The sequence below is a fragment of the Leptodactylus fuscus genome, chromosome 8 (genome assembly GCF_031893055.1).
Source record: "Leptodactylus fuscus isolate aLepFus1 chromosome 8, aLepFus1.hap2, whole genome shotgun sequence".
NCBI classification, from domain to species: Eukaryota; Metazoa; Chordata; class Amphibia; order Anura; family Leptodactylidae; genus Leptodactylus; species Leptodactylus fuscus.
Genome location: NC_134272.1, coordinates 37324090 through 37346393, shown reverse-complemented (window position 1 = coordinate 37346393; position 22304 = coordinate 37324090). Strand labels below are relative to the sequence as shown.

The 22304-nt window shown below is 40.0% G+C and overlaps 1 protein-coding gene across 1 annotated transcript in view; it reads left to right on the top strand.

Annotated features, from left to right (window-relative positions):
- The window catches only part of PTH2R (parathyroid hormone 2 receptor), a 292724-nt gene that overhangs the window by 125839 nt on the left and 144581 nt on the right, over positions 1-22304 (top strand). The window contains exon 7 of the mRNA XM_075284852.1: positions 6723-6876. Within this exon, the coding sequence (XP_075140953.1) occupies positions 6723-6876 (154 nt within the window). The remainder of the gene's footprint in view (positions 1-6722; positions 6877-22304) is intronic.

Here is a 22304-nt window from a genome sequence, read left to right as displayed (position 1 = left end):
CTGGCTTATTAATTGATGACCAACCAAGATTAAATGCAACCAAGATATTGTTGTTCTTTCACCTCTCATTTCCTAACTGTAAATGTTTCTTATAAGATACAGTACATATCAAACAGATGACTTCACTGCAATTGTCCCTGTTCCTAACACATTTGGTGGCCTGAGCCTCCTGAAGGGCCCTCAGAAATCAACACACTTCCCTTGTAAGGCTCCAATGGAGAACTTTGAAAATAACACTTTATCCTGAGGTTTGCGGAATGCAGTATTTTTTTTAAATGTAGATTGCGAGCCCCACATAGGGCTCACAATGTACATTTTTTCCTCTATCAGTATGTCTTTGGAATATGGGATGGAAATCCATGCAAACACGGGGAGAACATACAAACTCCTTGCAGATGGTTTTATGCCCTTGGCAGGATTTGAACACCAGGACTCCAGCGCTGCAAGGCTGCAGTGCTAACCACTGAGCCACCGTGTGGTCCCCCGGAATGCAGTAATCTTTCACCAATTCCTGCTGCTCAAACAGATGGCCCAGGAGGGGGCGTGGAAGAAAAGGCTTGGGAGGAACTGGAGGAGGTGGATGGATCCTTCCTGGTGTTGAAACCGGGTCTGTACCCATGGAGAGGTGTCAGTATTATCACCTGACCTTGCTGCATTTCCGGTCAGTTGCTGCTGCCACTCAAAACATTGACCCAGCAAGTCATGAAAGCTATATATTGTCCCCGAACCTTAACAACCGCTCCATGTCTTGATTTTGGTGTGCAACTTTGCCCACATGAACATTTCCAAGGAGAGACCCACCTGACGATATTAAGCAGGGACATATTTCCTAGAGAAATAATGGTGGTTAGATGTGCATGCCATCTGCTGGCAAAATGCAGTGGAAGCTATTAAATGGCATGGCAACAACAAACTGCAGTAACTTGGTTGGGTGTGAATTAAACCAGCCGCATATTGAACTTTCATGTACACACATTATGTATCACTGACTTTGGCATGGAGGAGGAGGAGGAGAAGCAGACAGAGATGATAATTATAACAATGATGTCCATGTGCTAGTTGTGGATGTGGCCTGTCTACAAAGAAGATCAAGGGGAGAAGGAGGATTGTCTTGCTCACTTGGTCTGCCAGTGCCTTTACTAATTCTATTTTGTCAAATGAGCTGGTGACACCATTTCATGTGAGTAGTACAGAGAGTTCCTGAATGTGTGCATGAAAAGCCTTGGCTAATTTTCTGCTTGCAGATCTTGCAACTTGCATGGGTTTTTCATTTGGCAATATACAAAAATATTTCCACACGTAGCCGCTGCTACCAATACCAACAGCAGTGGAAACCTGTCTGCCAGTGCCACTACCTCCCAAACTTGCCATAGATGTGTCCCAGGCAAGTTTTTTTTGGGATGTTGGTGCTGCACATTGGATGGAATTGTTACTTTTACAGCTGCCACCATCCTCTTCCTCTGATGTCACCCTATAACCCTGACTGTTGCCATGACTTATTTACTATCATCATCATCTGATTCAGTAATTTTAATTTCTTTCCCACTTTTTTTTTTGACTCCTCATGGCAATGGAATTCCTTTTACCCTCACGATTCCCACATCTAGATTTTCCCCTATTGCCCCTATTAATAAGACTACCAGTATCACATCCTCTGCAACTACAACCTCCACCAATGACGTCATGTCTTCCTCTTCTGCCTCTTTTACATACTTCTTCTGAAAAACTATCTGTTCTCATCCAACTCATCTAGAGGAAGACTAGAGTTAGGAAGAATATCTCTCAGCAGATGCTACACGATTATTAACAAATGGGATGTGTGTCTGTGAAGATGAAGAAGGCATGTCATAACAGCAGAGCAGGAGGAGAAACACACTTAACCCAGACTCAACATTTATATTTAAAGGGGTTGGCCACTTTCAGACCAATATTGACAAACAAATGTACAATAAAAAGATATACAATTTTCCAATATACCATATTTTACGGACTATAAGGCGCACTGGACTATAAGCCGCATTGCCCATGAGCGCCTTATAGTCCGTCTCGATTCATATATAAGGCGCACCGGACTATAAGCCGCAGTCCGGTGCGCATTATATGTTATTGAAAGCGGCGGCAGGCAGACTTTGCCAGCGGCCGCTTAACCCCCCGTGTGCCAGCCGCTTCTATTGGAAGCGCTCGGCAGGCGAGGAGGGGCTCTATCAGCAAAACCCCCCCCGTTTTAAAGTAAAAGCCTGAAACAGAATGTGAAACTTACCGAGTGGTGCAGGGTGGGCGGGCATTCAGGCCTCCTCTTCCTCCGATGTTCCGTCCTCCTCCTCCGCCGCTCGCTCGCTGATAATGGCCTGGGCGCATGCGCAGCAGTAGAAGCATTATGATATTGCGCATGCGCCCAGGCCATTAGTTCGCGAGCGCCGGAGGAAGTGGTCAGGACATCGGAGGAAGAGGAGGCCTGAATGCCCGCCCGCTCTGCACCGATCGGTAAGTCTCACGTTCTGTTTCAGGCCGGCGTGACAGCAGGGCTGCCGGACACTTCCCATTCATTTCTATGGGAGCCGGCATGCGAGCGCTCCCCATAGAAATGAATGGACTGCTTTTTTCCATTCATTTCTATGGGGAGCGCTCGCATGCCGGCTCCCATAGAAATGAATGGGAAGTGTCTGTCCATTCATTTCTATGGGGAGCGCTCGCATGCCGGCTCCCATAGAAATGAATGGGAAGTGTCTGTCCATTCATTTCTATGGGGAGCGCTCGCATGCCGGCTCCCATAGAAATGAATGGGAAGTGTCCGGCAGCCCTGCTGTAACGCCGGCGTGTACGGCTGTGATACACGCCGGCGTTCCGTAGTGTGAATGCACCCTTACGGTGCCTTTTATGTATGTATGGAAGCAGCACGCAGACTTTGCCGCCGCTTCCATCCATATATAAGGCGCACCGGACTATAAGCCGCACTTACGATTTCTGAGGAAATCGTAGGTTTTTATGTGCGCCTTATAGTCCGGAAAATACGGTACTTTCTGTATCAATTCCACACAGGTTTTCTAGATCTCTTCTTGCTGTCATTCATTCTGTTACTTCTAGAGGATAAAACTCTGACCATGGTCATGTGATTTACTGTCCATGGTCATGTAATGAGCACACAGGTGCCGCTCGTTACAGTGACAGCACAATATTCAGATATCTGCCTGGTAATCAGCTGTGTGCCTGTGTGCTCATCACATGACCATGGACCGTAAATCACATGACCATGGACAGTAAATCACATGACCATGGTCAGACTTTTATCCTCTAGAAGTAACAGAATGAATGACAGCAAGCAGAGATCTAGAAAACCGTGAGGAATTGATACAGAAAGTGTATTGGAAAATTGTATATCTTTTAATTGTACATTTGTTTGTCAATATTGGTCTGAAAGTGGCCAACCCCTTTAACTGCTTTCAAAACTTAGATAGATAATGCGTTTCGGGGCCTTTGGGCTACAAAGCCCACCCCTTCATCAGATCTTGTTCAAATCAAAGCCCAGAGTCAGATCTGATATGTTAGATCTGACTCTTGACTTTGATTCGAACAAGACCTGTAGCCCAAAGGCCCCGAAACGCGTTATCTACTCTTAAAATTGTCCTTCAATAAATCGTTGCCGTAATTCAAGTATCGGTTTCAATCATTCCACCCACAAGGGATTGTGCGCCCATCTGGTTTTTTTTAGTGAATCTAGTTCACTTTTTTTTGGTCTACTTACAGCTTGTCCCCAGGAAGCAGCTGTTGTTCCAGGTGAAGGCGAACCCCATATACGACCTCAGAGCCGTAACAATATTTATATTTATTTTCTATCAAAACATCATAAAGGTTCCATCAAGAGTATCTGGTTCTTTAGAGGAGAACAACCAGCCGTTACTCTCCAACTACTAGTGCTTTTTTCCACTACAAAGGAAGCGCGATTACCCTCTCTTTTTTATCCTCCCAGTTTTCATAGCAATAAGCCAGTAGTACATTGTAGTATTTTTTTTTTTTTTTTTTTTTACCTTAAAAAAGGTAAAGTTACAGAAAGTAATGGACTGACATCTGATCTCTTTGGTCTTCAGTGAGAGACTGACATATTATAAGATTCTGGAGTATAACAAATCTAAAAAAATAAAACAAGAAAGTAGAGCTCAGAAAAAAATGTTCCATTTCACTATATACCATGTAAATAGATAGATATAGGTATAGATCTTTCAAATATATGCAATTAGTGGTTTCTTATTATTTACTTTACTATTGTTCAAGAAAATGCACATGTAACAATCAAAATGCTCAATATTTCTTATCAATAAATTTTACATGGGGAAAAATGTACATTGGAAAATATACCATCTTGGATGTCTTTTTCACGACAAGCATCCTACTTATCATAGCCAGATCTTTACTTCCACGGCCAGATTTAATAGTAGTGAAACCTCATATTCAGTAACATCTATATTAGTCATTAATTCTCGTAAAATTTTTGTTTAGATAGATATCCTCATTACTCATGTAAGATACATTTGAAAACTCTCTAGTGACTAAATGATCAGGTTTATTTAGTGTAACATTGATCAACAAGGATTCTGCAAAAGCCCCACAGTATTGTGACAATGCTATAAATGCGTGTTCTGCTGAATTACATGATGGCACAGAAAGTCAATGACAATGCTGTACAGCGGACTAAATCTTTAAAATCATTATTTTACTTGTTCTGCAAAACTCTGGCTCTAGAGGATCAATTAGATTAAGGGAAATTGTGAAGAATCGTTTACATGGCTTTTGTGTTTGTGAAGAAAAATCTCCCCTGTGTAATTTCTATGAAAGTTCAATGTCTTGTATGAGAAATCTGTAAACTATCTTCAGTATTCATACCTTGCTGGCACTTTTGTATATTTCAAAATATTGCAAAATGTTTTATGTATATGCTGCACAATGGCCAACAACTCTTTTTGGTAGGACGGGTCAAGATAACCTACATTTGCTGTTTTTACATATTTAGGCCAAGTATTTGTCATTTTCAAAGGCTGATTTATGTCATTTCCCACCATTGGCAATTTATACAGAAGTAATAGTACAGAATGACTGTAGAGGGAATGTCACTATTGCTTTCTTATTCCTATTAATGGGGTTTTTCCATGTTCAGCAAAAATGCCATATAAAACCTGCACAAGCCCAGTGTTGATCCCTTGGTCCCAGCTCATGTCTGTTAAGATCCCTACAGTATTGACACGCTGTACTGAATTGTGAATGGCAGAGATGGATCAGGATGAGATTTAAATTTGAGCATGCATGTCACTTGTTTTATGTCACTATGATTTATTGCTGAACCCCGTGAGGCCAGGGCCTCACGTTGGAAAAATGCTGCGTTTTGGCTGATGAGTTTTTGGTCACAGCTAAAAACTCCATGTTTTCCAGTACCTGCAAAGTAGATCCACATATTAAAGTGAAAAATCTGCAGCAGAATTCTGCAACTTAAAAACGCCCACGTTTTTTAAAAATTGCAATATATCCCAATCGATTATAGTAAACAAGAGTGGCTGTGTTTCTCCAAGACCTTGGTTGCCTTGCAGAACCCAATATACAGTTGTGCACAAATGGGGTTCGTAACATACGCACTTCTGTGCGTGTGAGTGACCGAGTTTGATGGGCAACGTTTAGTGGTGCACAACACAAGGGTCAATCCCAATGTGTAGGTAAATGTGGAACAGATCCAACAGACAGACCGGTTGCGTTCTCTCGGAGATAAAGAACGTTCAGCGAACAAAAGTTGTATCAGTGAATATTTTATTGAACAAGGATGATGCGTTTCAGGGTATTGGGTCTTAATTGTATCGGACCTATGTATTGATTAGAGAATTCCTCTTTTTAATAAATCTGATGAAGGGGTGGTGTCTCCTGTTTAACGCCAATACCTCGAAACGCATCATCCTTGTTCAATAAAATATTCACTGATACAATTTTTGTTCACTGAATGTCCTTTATCTCTGAGAGAGTGTGTAACCGGTCAGTCTGTTGGATCCGTTCCACATTTACCTATTAAATTGCAACATGTTAATTATCCCTACAGAAACACTGGCGTTTTCCATATAGGTATAATAGAGACAGAAAGTTGGCAGAGGACCGCTCTGTGGACTTTCTATGAAAAGCTCTACGGGAAAAAAACCAATGCATTTCTGCCATGATATTTTCCGCAGGGCTATTTGACTGCATCGCACTATAGCCTGAAATGAGTTATTTCTGTTGGTTATTGCACACAATATACATGTGATTATGGCACTTATGTAGTGTGATTTACTAGAAAGTGTTTTGTAAATTATGGGCAATTCAACTATAATCTAAGGCTAAGGCACCATGTTGCGGAAACGCAGTTAAAATAGGCAATAGATACTTTTCTGCAACTTTTTTTTTCTACAATGTGTGGATGGCATTACCCATAATCTCATTAATTTTGTTGGTAGTGTAAAACAGAGCGGTTTTTCCTGCTACATTTCCACAGCAGGTAAAACATTGAGTTTCTGCAATGTGGAGTCTTATACTAAAGTCAAACAGTTTTCAATAAGGGGTAGGACCATGAATTTTTGGCACTTTTCTTGTCAAAATTAAATCAGTCGGAAAAAGTATCTTTTTCAGTTCATGATGAGTTTATCTGAATTACTATATCTCCCCCATTGTCTTCCACACTATAATAATGGCACGTTTCCTGTATCTTCTTATAGGTTGGATGTAAGATTGCTGTTGTAATGTTCATTTATTTTTTGGCAACAAACTACTATTGGATTCTGGTTGAAGGACTCTACCTCCACAGCTTGATATTTGTAGCATTCTTTTCAGACACCAAATACTTATGGGGCTTTACACTAATAGGATGGGGTAAGTTATTTCTATCATTTAAGTCATATGATTAATAATGATAGTTACTTCCACTCTTGGAAGGAATCATTTCTTAATTTGGTAAATGTTGAATTTGTGATTTAACTATTTCACTGTATACTGTTCCCATTCTTTCCTGTTTGTTTGGTCCTTTTTTTGTTTGAATTATTCTCAAGCAACTAGTAGTCCTAAAATAATGATATTAATGATAATATTCTATGGTTTGTGACCCCCCCCCTCCTTATTTTTTTTTTTTTTTCAAGAACACCTTTCATGTCCTCTGACATTGGCGGTCTATTTTTGGCAACGGGATGCATACCAGAAAAGTTGACAGTGAGCTGTCTGCCATAATAAAAGAAGCAATAAGGATTGTACCTTACCAATACCCCGCTACTCCTGTTCCAAGACTTTTTTGGGTCTCTGTACTACCTTGTCTCTCTCTACACAGTTATATGGCTACTAAGGTTTAGCGATCGGAATCAGAAAAGATTGGATTCCGATCGGCGATCAAGTAAATTTCACGATCACGATCGGAATTCCGATCCCGATCGGAATTCCGATCACGATCTTTTCCGGCGGGATCAGGGTCGGAAGTTATTTCCCACAATGCTTGGCTACTGGCCAATCATTGTGGGAAAAGATAACAATGTTAGCTACTACTACTACAATGTACAGTAATGGAGATGTAGCATAGTCCAGTATACAGCACAGCAGGGAGGAAACAGAAGAGTAGATAGTATCTACATTTCTGTTTCCTCCTGGATGTGCCATATACTGGACCCTGCTACATCTCCATTACTGTACATTGACTTATACTGTATATCTATTATTCTGCTTCATCCCTGCTTTACCGTATACTCAGCTCTGCTACATCTCCATTACTGTACAGTTTATTGTAATTTGGATAATGGCTACCAAGAATGGGCATTTACATCAGTGCACAGTCTGTTATATGTATGTATTACTAGAGCTCTGTGGGGTCCTGGGTGTTGGACCCCTGCAGATCTAATATTGATGGCGTATGCTAAGGATAGACCATCATTTTTACAAACCAGATAACCACTTAAGGCTAAGGCATCATGTTGTGGAAACACAATTTTTATTTGTTGCAGATTTTGTTAAAAAAAAAAATTCGGCCAAAGCCAAAAATGGCTACGAAAAGACTGGCAAATATATAGAAAGCTTCTAATTCTTCTATCTTTTGCTCAATCCACTCCTGACTTTGGCTCAATAAAAGGAAACAAAATCTGCAACAAAAAAAGCGGCGTTTCTGCAACGTGGCGCCTCAGCCTAAATGAGTACAATCAGGTGCATTGTCTTGGAAAATATAGTTTGTTATTAGATTGAAAACTCATTAAAGGATCGTATCCAGAGAGCTGTGGTCAATGGCTGCATTTCAGGCTGGTCCTTTGTTATGATGATGTCAAGATGCTCAGTGTGCTCAGATGCTCATGTGACCGTTGTGGCCCAATCACAGACTTCAGCAGTGATTCTGATCATGTGACATCATCAAGAGAGCATTGGATGCTGTAAAGAGCCCCAAAAGAGGTGAGGGAAGGTGTAAATCTAAAGTATAAATGTTTTTTTTTTCACCTCCCCTAGGCCATTACTTATTATACTCGGGGGTCTGAAGAGAACCAAAAGTATCATAATTTACTGCCATGTATGTTGCAGTCGCCATTTTAGTTTTTTTGAGGGAAATCCCCAATTGTTTGATGTTGTTTGGGATATTTGGGTTGAACCTTTCATCTATCTCTACTAACTATCTTATCTTACTAATATTATAAATGTGTCTTACTAATATTATAAATGTGAAAAGTTTGTGTGTTTGTTTGTGTGTTTGTTACTCAATCACGCAAAAACAGCTGAACAGATTTGGATGAAATTTGGCACATAGTTTATAACCTCGATTAAAACATAGGCTACTTTTTATCCCAGTAAATGACATGGCTTCACGACTGTTATGAATTTATGTTCATATACTATATTAAACTGCTCTTGCAGCAGCTTATCTCAGGTTCTGATAAAGCCAGGTCTGTTATCTCTCTATGTAAACATTCAGCTAACCCTCAGTCCATTCTGTACATGCATTTGCATATTGTCTGATATGCTCCAGGCAGTGCTGACACACTGGGAAAACAAATTGCAAGACCAATTTAATCCAACTTGGCAGTTTGCTACTTTTAAACATGCCGGGAAAAAGAAAATCTAATTTGTTGCAAAATTCTAACACAATGAGAGCTGTGAAAGTAGCCAGAAGTCACAGAGTTCTCATCAAGCGGAGCTGAGGGGGGATCATCGATGCCAAAATACACTCATTATATGGCGTCCCAGTGAGCTGCTGAGATTCTGGAACAATCACAGGCACAGCACAAGGAATGAGTTCAGCGGCAGGGCAGCTTGACAGCTGCTGAAATGCCAAACCATGCGGATCATCCACGCCAACAACACGCTCATTATATGGCATCCCAGTGAGCTGCTAAGATGCCGGAACAATCACAGGCACGGTGCAAGAAACGAGTTCAGCAGCAGGTTAAGACCTGCCAAAACGCTGGAGCAGGCAAACCATAGGCAGATCATCGATGCCAACAACACGCAGACAAAGTTGCAGGCAGAGGCTAGTAAGGAATATAAACAGAAAGCTGTTTATAAATTAAAAATTTATAAAAATTTACAGATTTAATAAACAGTGCAATTGTGGAAAATACTATTACTTTTTTTTTAAACGAGTTCTACAAAAGATATAAATTGAATTCTATGATAGACAGCAAAAGTGAATAGAGGTTTATATTGATATGGTGGACAAAAGAAGTTACAGTGAAAATAGCTGGTATAAAATATGAGTTGAAAACAAGGATCATTACAGAAAACAGAATGGAAAAAATGAAAGGAAAATCTATGGCAAATGCTTTCTTTTAATTCAAAATCAGGCATGTCTACGAACCTGAACAAAATTCTAAACAAAAACGTTTCATTTTGCTTGGTTCCAAATCTGTTTAATTATATATACTTAAATATATTAAATATATGATATAAAATTAATTAGCTCAAATTACAGCTTAGAGAAAGTAAATCAAAATGGCGTTAAAACGTAGAAGCCAATTATATAGTGATCGCTGTGCAGTTTGCCTGGCAGGGTATAACAAATGTTTATCCATGGAGCAATTAAACCAAGGTCATGGTCAGGATGGACTAACTATGTCCCTTAAGGCATGGGGTAGACAAAACCTTCACCAAGTCCAAGTCCTAATGCTTACTCTGTATTCACATCCAAGGTTACTGATTGTGTAGAAATAAATTCATGGCACATGTTTCATATACAGATGTTTCTTCCTTTACCCTACCGTTTGGCTAGACATGACAATATTTGTGTCACATTTTTGCATTGATTTAAATGGACATCGGGTGCGTTCTTTTACTGTCTGTGGGTGTCCTTAACTGTCCGTTCCCAAAGATGTCCGACCTTTCAAGCAGACAGCAAAACCCGACATGTAGGTTTTTGCTGTAGTTCACCGTATGGGAAAAAGAATCAAAACAGCCAATTGTATTGCAGTTTCTCCTTTCATAAAAATTTGAACAAACAGCGATCAAAGCAATATTCACATAATGATATAATAAAAAAGTACAGCTGGTCTCACAAAAAAAGACATCCTATGCATCCCTGTGCATAAAAAATATAAAAAAAAAGTTACCAATGTCAGAATTTGGCGACTCCAAGAAAAAGATGTTTTGCAAAGTTTTGGATTTTTTATGGGGTTAAAACAGAAACAAATTTTTAAGTACTCGTGTGTGTAATGTATTTGAACCCGGAGCCTTGCTGACGTTTAATTTATTTAGCTTGGCTTCGGGAATTTCTATCTTTATCCCGTTTAGTATATTGGTTGATGTATTACCAGCAATGGTGACACCAATGTTAATTGCACAATTAGTAGCTCTGCTTTATCTCAGTCCCTTGGGACCAACTCTCCATTACCATTATTTAGGGGATTTACCTGTTCAGACCTTGATGTTTTTGTATGTATAGAGAGAGAGCTAGAGACAGAGAAGGAGAGAGAGAGAGAGAGAGAGAGAGAGAGAGAGAGAGGGAGAGAGAGAATATTATGGAGGTTAGTTTTGCTTTCCTTAGCCGTCTGCTATGTGTTATGTATTTTATCTGATTATATTTTCCTTTACAAATCTTATTATACACTTTGTAATTCTTAAAGGCTACAGCGGACCCTTCAGATTTATATTTTTGAAATGCCTGTTTTTATAGTTTATTTTCCTTTTAGCTGTAGATGTAATCCCAATGGGGATTATTTAAGATTTATACTTGTTCCTTATAGATATACATTTTTCTGTATACTTAATATAGATGTCATGTATTTAATTTCCCCCACCACCTCTGTATCACTATTTGACAATATCTTCTTCTAGTCTATTTCCTGAAATATTAAGCTTAAGCTCTGAAAATTGACATTCTTAACATGACCTCTTAACCTATGTTTGCATTTTACAGTTCAGGTGAATTCTGATTAAATTATGGTCATTATTACCAAGGTTTACTAATAGAGATGAGCGAGTAGTACTCGATCGAGTAGGTATTCGATCGAATACTACGGTATTCAAAATACTCATACTTGATCGAATACTACTCGCTATTCGAATGGAAAAATTTGATGCAGAACCAGCGTTGATTGGCTGAATGCTATACAGTCGGCCAATCAACGCTGGTTCTTCTACTACCTTTAGAAGTCTTCTCCGCGCAGCGTCCCCGCGGCGTCTTCCGGCTCTGAATTCACTCTGCCAGGCATCAGGCCTGGGCAGAGCCGGCTGCACATGCCTGCGCTACAAGAAAATGGCCGCTTTGTCTGTAGGCGGGTAAGCGGGTAATGTAATGTTGGGGGGTCTATAATTTATGCAAAAATGTATTTTAATAGTAGGAACAACCTTAAACAATTCCACCTACACGGATTCCACATCCTCACAATCTTAACCCAGATTTTAGCCCACATTTGCCCACATTTGCCCACATTTTTGGACTCCATGCCGTGTAGTGAATAGGATCGTTTTTAAAATCCGATCTTCGATAATTAAAAAAATCCCATTGACTTGCATTAGGATCGGAATTGGGATCGGGATCGGGTTCAGTTGGAAAATGGTTGGAAAATGATCGGAAATTGGATTTTAAAAACAATTTCAAGATCGGCTAAACCCCAACTATGAACAGTGAACAGTGCACTGAAGTAAATGTCCAATCCTGCTGCTATTATACAACTTACAATAAACCGTAAGACTAGTAGTGAAGTAGGTAACTATGTTCATTCCAGCTTTTAACTCCGCTTTTTACCTCCACTTAGTGAAGCAAGCCCCAGCTGTGATCTGATAAGTTAACACAAAAGGATATGTTAACTATCCCATTTCTTTCTATTTGTGGCACCCTGCGGAGTTGTAAAGTGAAGCCTTTCAAGATATTTCTTGGAATTTTGTGATTGTGTTGAATTCTTTTCATGACAAAAGATCTCAGCAAAGCTAATTGAAACATGAAAAGTGTGAAAATTGTCCTTGTAAAGAATTATTTTCTGAAGTGGTTTATCCATGATAAAAAGGTTGTGAATCTTTCAGTAAAGAACAAATATGGAGGGAATTTATTTTTTCATGATAAATTGTTATATCTTAAACTTTATTCATATCGCTCCTCAGAGCTGGCAGTCATTAATGGCCTAACTTGTGTACAATTTTTTATTTTGTATTCATTTTCTGAGTTCTTGTATGGAAAAGTGATGTTTTGTTTGAACGGAATGAATTGTCAATATGGAATGATTGAACAAGTAACACGCTGTGATATAACGCATTGTGGCTGCACCTACTTCATGCGCTGATAAAATCAATAGCTACGCCTACTCAAAGCTTCATTATGGCTGTTATCTGACATTTCATATTCTAAATGTTAATCAGATGTATTAATTGTAAAGCAGAACCCTTCTTTAAATTTAGCTTTCTCAAATACCATTTCTAGAAATTAATAAATGTATTGAATGCCTAATATTGCATTCAAAACCAGATGTAATACGTTATAAGTAGCCTGTATGGACTTTAAAGGATTACACACTTTAAGGGAGTATAAAGGTTCATCAAATAAATGTTATTTTTGATTCCCCTTAACCCCTTTAACTTCCATCAAGGTTGAACATTACAAATAATGGGTTAACTACACTGTGACTCAGTGTATAAAGGAACATATATATATATATATATATATATATATATATATATATATATATATATATATATATACAGTCCTACGAAAAAGTTTGGGCACCCCTATTAATCTTAATCATTTTTAGTTCTAAATATTTTGGTGTTTGCAGCAGCCATTTCAGTTTGATATATCTAATAACTGATGGACACAGTAATATTTCAGGAGTGAAATGAGGTTTATTGTACTAACAGAAAATGTGCAACATGCATTAAACCAAAATTTGACCAGTGCAAAAGTATGGGCACCCTTATCATTTTATTGATTTGAATATTCCTAACTACTTTTTACTGACTTACTATAGCACAAAATTGTTTTTGTAACCTCACTGAGCTTTGAACTTCATAGCCAGATCTATCCATTCATGAGAAAAGGTATTTAAGGTGGCCAATTGCAAGTTGTTCTCCTATTTGAATCTCCTCTGAAGAGTGGCATCATGGGCTACTCAAAACAACTCTCAAATGATCTGAAAACAAAGATTGTTCAACATCGTTGTTCAGGGGAAGGATACAAAACGTTGTCTCAGAGATTTAACCTGTCAGTTTCCACTGTAAGGGTGCATTCACACTGAGTAAACGCTAGCTTATTCTGAACGTAAAACACGTTCAGAATAAGCGGCGTCTAAAGCAGCTCCATTCATTTCTATGGGAGCGGGGATACGAGCGCTCCCCATAGAAATGAATGGTCTGCTTCTTTCACTCCGTGCAGTCCCATTGAAGTGAATGGGGAGTGCCGGCGTATACGGCAAGCTCTGCTCATGCCGGAGCGTACACGCCGGCACTCCCCATTCACTTCAATGGGACTGCACGGAGTGAAAGAAGCAGCCCATTCATTTCTATGGGGAGCGCTCGTATCCCCGCTCCCATAGAAATGAATGGAGCTGCTTTAGACGCCGCTTATTCTGAACGTGTTTTACGTTCAGAATAAGCTAGCGTTTACTCAGTGTGAATTAACCCTAAGGAACATAGTAAGGAAATGGAAGACCACAGGGACAGTTCTTGTTAAGCCCAGAAGTGGCAGGCCAAGAAAAATATCAGAAAGGCAGAGAAGGAGAATGGTGAGAACAGTGAAGGACAATCCACAGACCACCTCCAAAGAGCTGCAGCATCATCTTGCTGCAGATGGTGTCACTGTGCATCGGTCAACTATACAGCGCACTTTGCACAAATAGAAGCTGTATGGGAGAGTGATGAGAAAGAAGCCGTTTCTGCAAGCATGCCACAAACAGAGTCGCCTGAGGTATGCAAAAGCACATTTGGATAAGCCAGCTTCATTTTGGAAACAAAGATTGAGTTGTTTGGTTATAAAAAAAGGCGTTATGCATGGCGTCCAAAAAGAAACAGCATTCCAAGAAAAACACTTGCTACCCACTGTAAAATTTGGTGGAGGTTCCATCATGCTTTGGGGCTGTGTGGCCAATGCCGGCATCGGGAATCTTGTTAAAGTTGAGGGTCACATGGATTCCACTCAGTATCAGCAGATTCTTGAGAATAATGTTCAAGAATCAGTGACGAAGTTGAAGTTATGCCGGAGATGGATATGTCAGCAAGACAATAATCCAAAACACCACTCCAAATCGACTCAGGCATTCATGCAGAGGAACAATTACAATGTTCTGGAATGGCCATCCCAGTCCCCAGACCTGAATATCATTGAACATCTATGGGATGATTTGAAGCGGGCTGTCCATGCTCAGCGACCATCAAACTTAACTGAACTTGAATTGTTTTGTAAAGAGGAATGGTCCAAAATACCTTCATCCCGGATCCAGGAACTGATTAAAAGCTACAGGAAGCGACTAGAGGCTGTTATCTTTGCAAAAGGAAGATCTACTAAATATTAATGTCACTTTTCTGTTGAGGTGCCCATACTTTTGCACCGTCAAATTTTGGTTTATTGCATAGTGCACATTTTCTGTTAGTACAATAAACCTCATTTCAATCCTGAAATGTTACTGTGTCCATCAGTTATTAGATATATCAAACTGAAATGGCTGTTGCAAACACCAAAATATTTAGAACTAAAAATGATTAAGATTAATAGGGGTGCCCAAACTTTTTCATAGGACTGTATATACTGTATGTTGTCATTGTTACTACCTGTTATTATATGGACTTGTGAATAAGGCCTGGTTCACATCTGCATTCGGTATTCCATTTGGGGAGGTCTGAGGTCTGTGTGTTTTTCACGTGGTGTCTGCATGGACCATGCGGAGAGAAAAGTACTTCATGTACTACTTTCCTCTTCGCATGACTCATGCAGTCACCGTGTGGAAAACACATGGATCCCATCATAGTTAGAGATGAGCCGATCCGAACAGCACGCTTGCATAGAAATGAATGGATGTAGCCGGCACACGGGGGTTAAGCGGCCGGCCGGCGTCAAAGGGGAAGTACCAGGTGCCTCCATTCATTTCTATGGAGCGTGATGCTCGGATCGGCTGATCCGAACAGTACTCGCTCATCTCTAATCATAGTCTATTTTGTTCGGGAAATCCACAAGGGAAACCCCCCCCCCCCCAACAGTATACCGAACGCATTGACAAGTGGTGAGCTTATGAAAAAATAAGCTCACCACTTGTCAATGCATTCAATATTCTGTTGGGGGGGAGGGGGGGGTTCCCTTGTGGATTTCCTGAATGGAATACCAATTGCAGATGTGAAACAGGCCTGAGGCTTTACTTTGCTATCTATGATCTGCTGGTTTCCAAGTTTAGATGGTGGTGGCAATAGGAGACATGTTTCCTCAGTTGCTGATTTTGGTGGGAAAAACTACATGAAGTAATTCCCCATATAGAAATTTTTTGTACATTACCAAATGACAGATCCTTGGCAAGGTGAAAGATATGCAAGCAGATACAGTAATTAGCAATGGGAATGCAGGCACAGGTATAGGAACTAGTTCTATCTTTACTGATATGAAATAATGTCACCAGAGCATTTGGCAAAATCGGCAGTGACACCAAGTGAGTAAGACTATTCTATTCCTGCTCCCCATGATATTCTTTGTACGGAGGCAACATTCACACCTAGCACATGGTCATCGTCATAATTATTATCATTAGAGATGAGTGAATCGAAGCTGACAAAGTGGAATTCGATCAGAAATTCAGGAAAAATAATATAAGTATTTTTTTTAACTTTTCAACTAGCCACAAATTAGTCTCCCAAATACCAAGCCTGTAACATTTCCAAGTCATGAAAGCGGTCATTTTTATAAAAGCATTGCTTTTTGCAATATAACGGTCATTTGTCTATAAAAAACCACAGGCCAGCACTTTTTCCCAAAAAGGGTCATTTTTGGAGCACTTTAAATGTTGATATGCGTGAAAGTAAGTGGCAGAGCAGTTTATGTTTAAATTAGTAATTTATATCCACCTCTTACCATCCATTTTACCAAAGATTTACAAGTCACTTTCATTTAGACATAACAGCCTGTGTTTGCCTTAGAGAGCTAGAAATTGCATAGATAGGTTCACAGGAGCGAAATGTGCGATGTTAGCCAATTTAAGCTATGGTTCGTACTAAAGTTATTTGACCCAAAACAAATCTTTGCAACAAACCATACAAATCGGAAACACATTTGGACAATTTATTGTAATTACAATTATTTTAAGTCAAAACATGTAAATTCAATCTACAGTATATTGTGCCCCAAACCACAAGAGACAATTGACTTATGCCACATAGCCCTAATTTTGTATATACCCTATGTAATTTGGCATCTTTTTCTGTTTTAAAAAGTAAGACATAAACTCCACATCCCAGGATTATATATTGATGTGAGTTTCTCGGTAAAATTCACTGTAATGAATGGAAGGACTTTTGTATACATTTTGAACAAGGTCTATCTCAAGTCAATTAGCCTTTTCACTGTAAACTCTTTATAGTCCCAACACCACTTGGGACACAGCAAACACAAACCCATTCTTTTCCCTTGCCAAACACCAAAAAACACCATTGAAATTATATACACTACACTTCTGCTCTTGAGTATGTGATGCATGAAAATCCCTGGTAAGGCTGAGGCCCCACGTTGTAGAAACGCAGCTTTTTTTGTTGCAGATTTTGCTGCAGGTTTTTGAGCCAAGGCCAGGAATGGATTGGGCAGAAAGGAGAACTATAAATGCTTTCTTTACATTTCCCATTCCTTTTGTAGCCACTCCTCAAAAACCGCAGCGAAATCTGTAACAAAAAAATCTGCTTTTCTACAATGTGGGGCATTAACTTAACTTGAAGGGTAGAAAAGGGTAATGTAGAAGAATGAAACTACTATGATATATCATCTGTCTTCAGAAAGAATGCGAGCCGTAGTCATCTAGCAGGTAATAGTGGCAGCAGACCACAGTTGGCTAGTAGAGATGAGCGAGTAGTACTCGATCGAGTAGGTATTCGATCGAATACTACAGTATTCGAAATACTCGTACTCGATCAAGTACCACTCGCTGTTTGAATGTAAAAGTTCGATGCAGAACCAGCATTGATTGGCCGAATGCTATACAGTCGGCCAATCAAGACTGGTTCTTCTCCTACCTTTAGAAGTCTTCTCAGTGCAGCTTCCCCGCGGCGTCTTCCGGCTCTTCATTCACTCTGCCAGGTATCGGGCCTGGGCAGAGCCGACTGCGCATGTCCGCTTGTAGTAATTCAGAGCCGGAAGACACCGCGGCGACGCTGCAAGGAGAAGACTGCACGGAGAATCCAGCCCGACCCTCACTCGTGGACTTGGTAAGTATAATTTGATCGAACTTTGCCTACCCCTGAAATAAGCATTTTCCCCCCATAGACTATAATAGGGTTCGATATTCGATTCGAATAGTCAAATATTGAGGGGCTACTCGAAACGAATATTGAACCTCGAACATTTTACTGTTCGCTCATCTCTATTGGCTAGGCAATGGTAAAAAATTATGAAGAGTGCAGATGAGATTGTAGTGTTTGTGTCACTCATCATCTCAGTCACAGCATAATGATGATGACAGATGGTAAAACTGTCACTTAGAGTAAGGCCCCATGTAGCAAGCCGCAGCAAAATAACTCTCAAGAAGAGACAACGTTGTGTTTTTACCCGAAATGTTTTTCACAAAAACTCTGTAGACTTTTCCTCTGCGGACTTTCTGCCTCTATTACACCTATACAGAAAACAAAAATGTTTCCATAGTTATAATTAACATCCTGCCATTTTGAAAAATTTTTAATGCATCTTTTCCGCTGTGGATTTATTCTGCAATGTGTGGATGGGATTAGCCAGAATCCCTTCCACTTAGCAGGTAATGTAACATGCTGCATTTTTTGTTGTGTGGTTTCTACTGCATTTTCGCAATGTGGGGCCCCAGCCTTAAAGCCATAGCCTTAGTGCATTCCTGCTACCATAATAAAACAAAAAAGCTACTGTATTCTCACGTTCAAAATACTAAAGCATTTGGTACTCCCCAAAGAGATACATTTGTTGGAGCGTCTTTAAAATCCATTGTTTCTTTTAAGAGCCTCTTGTGTCTATATCTACCACCAGGCATCTTCCCCCTAAAAAATGTTTGGACAAGTTAGAGTTTTGTGCTTAGAACCTCAGTCCTTAGAACATCAGAAAACAATTTTTAACGTAATTTGCACAAGTGGTTTGGATTAAATTGGTTTTAGACAGAATCAAACTTTTGGTCTGTAGAGGGAAACCTGTTTTATAGTTTTGCTCATCTCTGCTCTGCTGCTATAACTAAGCTTGATTTTGTTAAATGGCTCCAATTTCTAATGTAATTAATTCTAAACAATATTGTAACATGCTAGCAAAACCATTGGCAAGCTGCAGTTAGCATTACAACCACTTGGTGGCCGCACATAGACACACGGAGGATTAGTTATGAATTTGTGGTACAATATCATGATGTCCTAAAAAGTTGTTATTCTTGCGACATATAAATCTGAACATTTCAGGGGAGGACCATTTACTTCCCAGCACTACATTCAGAAGATATCATAATCATCACGTATTTGATAAAATGATTATCACAATAATCCATTGATTTCAACGATTAATATTGTAAGAAAAATCTATAAATGGTTTAATTCCGTATTTGTGTATAGAAAGAGAGCACCATGTATGCACTATGGCTTTAGTTGTCTAAAGTAATACATGGGTCAGGGGATAATCATACACATTAGGGAGAGTGTGTGCCTACATAGGCGTACGGAGACTTACAAGTCATTCCTGCTCCGCTAGGGATTCTGGGTAAAAAATATGCAAATCTATTCTCCAGGATGTAATTGGGAGAACAGTGCCTCTATATGCTGCCCTCTAGGAACAGCCCCCTTAACATCATGCATGACTCAGTTAATAAGCCTACTGACATGATGCGGGGTTTATTGCCAAATTAGTATTTCTATTCCAAAACAAACAGATTCCCAGCTATGGACAGCACTGTTTCGGTCTTTTGGACCTCCTCAGCATAGAGCAGGGATTCTAATTTGGCAGAGTAAGAGACTATAGTATTTCAATGTATTAAAGTACTAAAGTAATACATTGAAAAGAATGTAGAGAGAAGAATATGTTTCCATAGAAATGTGCTTATTTTTTGTTTTTATGAAAATCAATGACGTGTAAGAGATTTCAATAGATAAACCTTTACTTTGACATACCCGTTTCTACAAATTCTTCAGTGACTGAATCACGATCAAGATCAAGCTTCTATGCAGCTAGACATGAAAGTCTTATGTCAATTGTAGAAAAGCTATATTGGTGTCTATTAAGTATACCAAAAAAATAGCAATATACAGATGCCAATAATTACACCTGCATTCACATCAAAGTGAAATGTATCAAAGCAGCGCAGATGTCCACTTATAATGATAACATAAAGCATAACTTTCAACAAGTCAATTTAAAAATCTCATATTCAAATCTCAAAAGGGATACAACCAAACCTCCCGTTATAGGGATTACTATAGTACAAGTGCAAAATCAATTCCACAGTAAATTCACAATATATATATCGTATAGATGCAGGAATATATATATATATATATATATATATATATATATATATATATATATGTGTGTGTGTGTGTTTTATTTGTTTTTTACTGTAATTATTAGACACCCTAGGGGTCTTGAACTGCATGATTTCTGATTACTAACGCAATGCATGACAATGTAATGTTAATGTTATCAGGCTACTCGAGATATTCTATTCCAATTGAATACCACGAGGCAAACACACTAAAAATTCGTATCCCCTCCCCTGGCGCTAGTAAGACCTTGGTCTTAATAGTTTGTGATCTCATCCTACTACAGGTAGTCCTCGGGTTACGACGGTCTCGAGTTACGCCGTTTCGTGGTTACGACGCTTAATACGACGCCTCATTCCGACTTACGCGGTTTTGCGGCATAAGTCGAACTAAGCGTAACTACATGCAGCGGCGGAAGAATAGAGTCTGTACTGTACACTGTACCCGGTTACACAAGGAAAACGAGTCTCCTGCACGCCATAACAACCTTCATTATGGCTCCCAAGCGTAAGCCAGAATCATCTGATACCACTGGATCAAAGAAAAGGAAGGCCATCACCAAGGAGGTGAAAGGGGATATCATCAGGAGATCTGATAAGGGGGAAACCCCAACAGAAATTGGCAGGTCATTAGGACTTAGTCGTTCCACTGTTGCTACAATCATCAAGGATAAGGTTCGTATCCTTGAACATGTGAAAGGATCTGCTCCTATGAAAGCTACAGTGATAACAAAGCAGCGTAGTGGGCTTATCATTGAGATGGAAAGATTATTGGTGGTTTGGTTGGAAGACGAAAATCAACGCCGTATCCCTGTGAGCCTTATGGTTATTCAGGAGAAGGCTAGGCGACTGTTTGAGGCGTTGAAAAGAGAAAAGGGGGAAGGAAGTGAAAGTGAAGAATTTGTGGCAAGTAGGGGTTGGTTCATGCGGTTTAAGGATCGTGCCAATTTCCATAACATTAAAGTGCAAGGTGAAGCTGCTAGTGGTGATGAGAAAGCAGCAACTGAGTTTCCTAAAGCATTGGCTGAGATAATTGAGGAGGGTGGTTACTGTGCTCAACAAGTGTTCAATGTGGATGAGACAGGCTTGTTTTGGAAACGTTTGCCTAACCGTACTTATATTGCCAAGGAGGAGAAGTCAACACCAGGCCATAAAGCCGGCAAGGAGAGACTGACTTTGCTTCTTGGGGGCAATGCTGCTGGCGACTACAAACTGAAGCCCATGCTGGTGTATCAGGCTGAGAATCCAAGGGCACTCAAGGGCATTTCAAAGGGTCAACTACCAGTCATCTGGAAGTATAATAGGAAGGCATGGGTGACACTTGCAGTGTTTGATGACTGGTTCACCAACCATTTTGTACCAGGCGTGGAGCGGTATTGTACCTCCAAGGATATCCCCTTTAAGGTGTTGCTAATTCTGGACAATGCCCCTGGACACCCTGCGCATCTGGATGACTTTAACCCTAATGTCAAGGTGGTTTATCTTCCACCTAATACCACTGCCCTAATACAGCCTATGGACCAAGGAGTCATTGCTACATTCAAGGCCTACTACCTCCGAAGTGTCATTGGTAATGCTTTAGCAGCAACTGAAAAGAATAAGGACTTGACTCTAAAGGACTTTTGGAAAACATACAACATCCTTGATGCTGTGAATAACATTGCTGCTTCCTGGGATGAGGTTAAGCAGACCAGTATGAATGGTGTGTGGAAAAAACTGTGTCCCCAGTTTGTGAATGATGTCACAGAGGTCCAAGAGTCAGTGACTAGTGTTATAAAGAACGTTGTTGATATGAGTAAGACAATGAATCTGGAGGTGGAGGAGGATGATGTCACAGAGCTACTGGCATCTCATGGAGAGGAGTTATCTGCTGAGGACCTTATTCAACTGGAGAAGCAGATGATAGAGGAAGAGGAAGACATACCAACCCCAGAACTCAAGAGATTTACAAGGCAGGGCTTGGCAGGAGGTTTTGCCCTGATAGAGGAAGGGTTGTCAAGGTTTGAGGCTGAGGATCCCAATTCGGAGAGGTACACTAGGGTTGCCAGAGGAGTCATGGATTGCCTTAGGTGTTACAAGGAGATCTTGGAGGAGAAGAAGATGATCTCCTTCCAAACTAACCTGCAGCAGTATTTCAAGAATGTAGAGAGGCCTGCAGCAGATCCTGCAACAGATCCTGTACCCTCTACCTCAACT